Source organism: Pogona vitticeps, chromosome 1 (assembly GCF_051106095.1).
Source record: "Pogona vitticeps strain Pit_001003342236 chromosome 1, PviZW2.1, whole genome shotgun sequence".
NCBI lineage: Eukaryota > Metazoa > Chordata > Lepidosauria > Squamata > Agamidae > Pogona > Pogona vitticeps.
Window position 1 is genome coordinate 268945363 of NC_135783.1, and position 4854 is coordinate 268950216.

The window sequence follows — 4854 nt, forward strand, 5'->3', positions numbered from 1 at the left end:
TCTTGAGAAAAGAAGACTGAAGGGAGATATGATAGTACTTTTCAAATACTTCAAAGGTAATCATACAGAAGCAGGCAGGATATATTCTCAATCATCCTAGAGTGCAGGATACGTAATAATGGGCTCAAATTACAGAAAGCCAGATTTTGGTTGAATATCAGGAAAAACATTCTAACTGTTAGAGAAGTATAACAATGGAAACAATTACCTTGGGAGGTGGTGAGTGCTCCAAAATTAGAGGCATTTAAGAGAAAATTAGTCTACCATCTGTCAGATATAATTTGATTTAGGTTCCTGCATTGAGCAGGGAGTTGGACTCGATGACCTTCTAAGCTCCTCCCAACTCTATTTTTCTATGTTTCTGTGATTCTGTGGACCATGTCGAAATGCCTCTAACATTGTTGAATAAAAAAGAGCACTCAAATGGGATGTGTTGGTGGATTCAACAAGAAACATTGGATCAAATTCCCAAGGTTATTCTTCTGTATTATTCTGCAAGCATTTAATCTATTAATCAGTTAGGTTAACCCACAGAAACATTTCAATTAAAAGGATGACCTGTTTAACCAGGCAGATGATTGTTGCTGCTGTTGTTCAAAAATAAATTGATTAAAAAAAAAACTCAAGTACAAACAAAAACCTTAAAGGATACATTCTCTTTTCTTTTATTTACAAGAGAAGACTCCTCCCCAAAGATGTGCCCTGATGCAAACTCCATGGAAAATCCATCTAAGGCTCTTTTTTCCCCTTCAAGATTCTATAATTCAGGCCATTTTCTGGTCTACCTGAAGAAGACCCTAACAGACATGTTACCGAAGTTCTATTGACATTTCTAAAATAGTCCCATCTCTGTAGGACTAGTAAGTGAATGGCATAAAACTTGAATAATCTTCTCAACATCCCTCTAGAAATGCTTAATAATGCGCACGCGAACACACACACACACACACACACACACACACACACAATGTTGTTTCCACTTATTGACTGAATTCCTGAATATTATCAGTAGTGGCAAATCAGTGCCAATTAAAGGCAAATAACTGCTTGGCTATGTACGTTAAAATGCTACATTCAGGAAGTACCACTACTGTTGGTAAATATTTTAGATGCTTTTACAGCCATTAAGGTCTCCAACTAATGTTTTCACGCAGCACATCTCCATCCAATTTTCTTGGATTCACCCCTCTTATGTCATGTGGTTTAGCACAATCTCACATGCTTCAGTAAAGCATTTTCAGGGTACAGGAAGAGTCACCAGGGGGTGGAGAATGAAGGGGATCCCCTACCACTCAACAGTTGCATGTGCCTAAACTGAGATCTGTTATTAATGAGAGTATGTGGTACTCAGGCCTATTTAATTGTTCAGAACATTACTTAGGTTCCTGAGGAATAACACTTGAGGCCTGTGACTTAATTACTTAGGGATACTTCCTGCCCTTTCTAATTGGTACTGCTGGCTGTCAGTTTCCCACAGTGAAACTGTTGTGAACTTCACAGTGTAGCACCTTATCTATCATTCTCCCTTAGATGTGCACATTTTGGAGTGGTGCTAAATTTTACTGGAAATTATTTCAAACAGCCAATTCCTCGTTTGCTTGTTTTTATTTTATACTTCGAATTTTGGTGGCAGCTTTCCACTAAAAATGGCACCCAAGGCAACAACAAAAGACAGTTTTAAACAGTCGAGCCATTAAAATAATTATGCTAAATGATTATCTTAGTACATGTTATGCATAGAAATAGAGGCAGTACAGTCCCTTGGGAAGACGACACAAATTCTGGCAGTCAGTCTTTGAACCACTTAGCTTAGCAGCCTGAGGTTGCATCAAGAAAGACAAGGAAAATACAATATAAACAAATGCCTAATGTATACATTAATATTTAACAGCACTGCTATAGAAAGGAGCTACAGTGACATGTTCAGCCTTCATGAACTAGGATTTTAAAAAAGGGCAATGTGAAATGGGGCATATTTTTGACACCAATAAGAATATTAGTGTATAACACAATATAACAGCCGTCCATGGCTTAAAGGAGCTTTTGTGTTTGCAAAATGAAGTTTTCCCCTCCTGACACCAAGAACTGGAAAACATGGTGTTGTATTTAATGTAAAACATAATAAACGAAACTAAACATACACTTCATGTACATATTGTGGGGCTATTTCATGACTCCAGAGAATTTCAATTCCCCCCCCCGCCCCAAAACATGTTGTTTTCTCCAACAGGGGGCCAACCTACTGACAACCAGAGGATGTCACTTCACTTCCATTAAAATTCAGTTTATTGAAAATGGCATGGGACTTTCATTTTATCATTAAATTGGCAGGGACAAGAGATATGCAAAAGGCAAAAAGCAGTAATTTGTTCAGAAAATATTTGTGCCATCCATTTATGTAAGGAGGAAAATTATACAGCACAAGTCACTGAATCTTTTTTTAACAACACACAGGTGACAAAAAGCCATGGAGTGTCTAATAGGAGATTTAGTTTTGTGTGGATTTTGCCACAGAATGCAGACTGTTTTCCTATCCCAGAAGCAACCAAAATGCGCTTTAGATTCTCGGCAAGTCCTTTTTCTTTTAAAGCTCCTTTCGATTTCTCTGTACTCAAGAACACGAAACAGATGTCTCCATTTCATTTACGTAACTCGCTCCAGTGACTTCATTGAGCACATTCTCCATTCATAGCACAAAGAGTGGTTTCAAATTGAATGCAATCTGCATTTCTAAATGAACTCAGAAAGTGAAAGGCCTGGCTAGTGTCAAATATGTCATATTTATTAAATTCAATTAAGCACCTTACAGCGCACACTTCAGTGTATTAAAAGAGAAAGAAAATGAGCCGATCAAAGTCAAGGCCAGATTATGCTAATCCAGGATCCTTGCACCTAAGGGAAAAGAGGAAGGCCAGGTCCTCTTGGCTTAATGTGGCAGGATTTCCGGATGGCCAGAATGAAAGGGGCAGGGGTAAAATGAGCTTAGACCCTTTATCTTTGCATTGCTGCATGAAATAATTGCTGCTTCTTTCCAGGAGGTCTGAGAAGCAGTCTCTGGAAGACGTATGCCTAAAATTATACTATTGGAATGTGATTTTGAAAGAAGTCATGCCTGAGAAGGATGTGTGCTTTATAGCACTTCTGGGCAAAGTACCTTGTTAGCTGGAAGAGAGCTGAAAAAATTCCTTATCACACTTTTTTGAAATGGATTTTCATACAATAGAACAAGGAAAGAATGTTTCTTGCTCATATAGCCTCTTACACAGTTCTCTGAAACTTTTTAAATTGTTGATCTACCACCCAACATAATGAAGTCAGAAGGCAAACCTGGAAAGCAAATTAGCACAGAAAGTAGATCCAGGAGGTGTTGGCAGGCCTTACCATGTGTTTAGTGAATGTATGCAACAGAACTTCGGGAAGGCAGTGTTAAATCTACCATTAGGCATAGCAAGGCAAAAACCCACAGCGCTAGATTTTTGGTGGGAGCAGCAACCCACAGTTGCTGCCCATTATTATAAGTAGGGAAAGGATTTCTATGGTACATTTTCTCTGCAACCTGCATTTGAACTCATAAGCAAATTCAAACAGTTCAAATTTTCTCACCAGATTACTCATAAACATGTTCAACCCCACCCATAAACTCAAACAAAGGTTGCAGAAAAAATATGACATGTCACAGAAATCCTGGATTTACTTGCCATTCTGTTCCAAATTATGTGGAAGGCTCATTCAGATGTTCCAAGGTTCCAATCCTGAACATGCTTACTTAGTAATATGATTAGGATTTCGGCCTTGGAAACAATACAGTGAACATTTCCTATCATTTAGATATAAAGAGCAAGGCAGAACAGGCCTGCATATATTAGGTGTACTTATTGACTGAATGTAAATATGGACGTAGTCCAGATTTAGTCCTGAAAGAAAACTCTTTTCTAAGATATCAACAAAGGAAGAAGATAATGTAGAACAAGGGTGGACAATTGTGGGCCTGTAATTGTTCATAGACAGCATAATTGTTCCTGTAACAATTCCTAGCCAGCACACCATGAGGTAAGGGGTGAAGAAAGGACATGGGAACGATGGTCCAAAAATATCTAGAGGATAACTGTTGTCCACCACTTGCCTAGAACAATATATCAGGGAAGGTGAGGATCCAGGCAAATAATTTAACAGTCTCCTTGTCTGCAAGAGATTGGAATCAATTAGGTATTTTAATATGCTTTGCACCCCAGTTCCCAAAGAGAACTATGTTTTGATGCCATCTTGGCTGGCATTTGCAAGGGGGAATTAAGTGAATAAAGTCAGGAAAAGGAGAGTGACAAAGCAATTGAAATTTTCTGTCTCCTATTCCACTTGGTTCCACTCCCACCATTGCATCACGTACAGTGTATACAAAACTGTGGCCCAGATATTTCTGCTCTGTGTTTGAAGAAATGGATTGTAGGTCACCCACAAACCTTGCGATAAAAGTGTTAGTCTTAAAGGTGCCACAGCACTTTTTTTGTTTGATTCTATGTGGAAAGCAAATATTGAGCATCATACCTTGTTCACATAGCCTCTTGGTGAGAGAGCCCTCATCTTGAAAATATATAATCCGCTTCTGAACAATACTTGCCCTGTTGAAGAGAGAGAAACACAGTGTTCATAATATGTATTCAAGAATTAATAAAGATTAATTTTGAAACAGACAAAAACTAACCTTTTCCATCAATGGTTCAGTTGCAAATTGTCACAATCTAATCCTCATTACATTTATTTGCAGATAAAATTCACATGCAAAGTATTCCTATCACTTGCCCTTTGGCTTCCCGTTTCTTTGGGAATATCAGAGGTGTCCTATGCCACTGGTGGGTT

At 38.3% G+C, this 4854-nt stretch overlaps 1 protein-coding gene across 1 annotated transcript in view; it reads right to left on the reverse strand.

Moving 5' to 3' along the window:
• The window catches only part of SPON1 (spondin 1), a 385887-nt gene that overhangs the window by 256502 nt on the left and 124531 nt on the right, over positions 1 to 4854 (reverse strand). The window contains exon 4 of the mRNA XM_020797212.3: positions 4543 to 4616. Coding sequence (XP_020652871.2) covers positions 4543 to 4616 — 74 coding nt within the window. The remainder of the gene's footprint in view (positions 1 to 4542; positions 4617 to 4854) is intronic.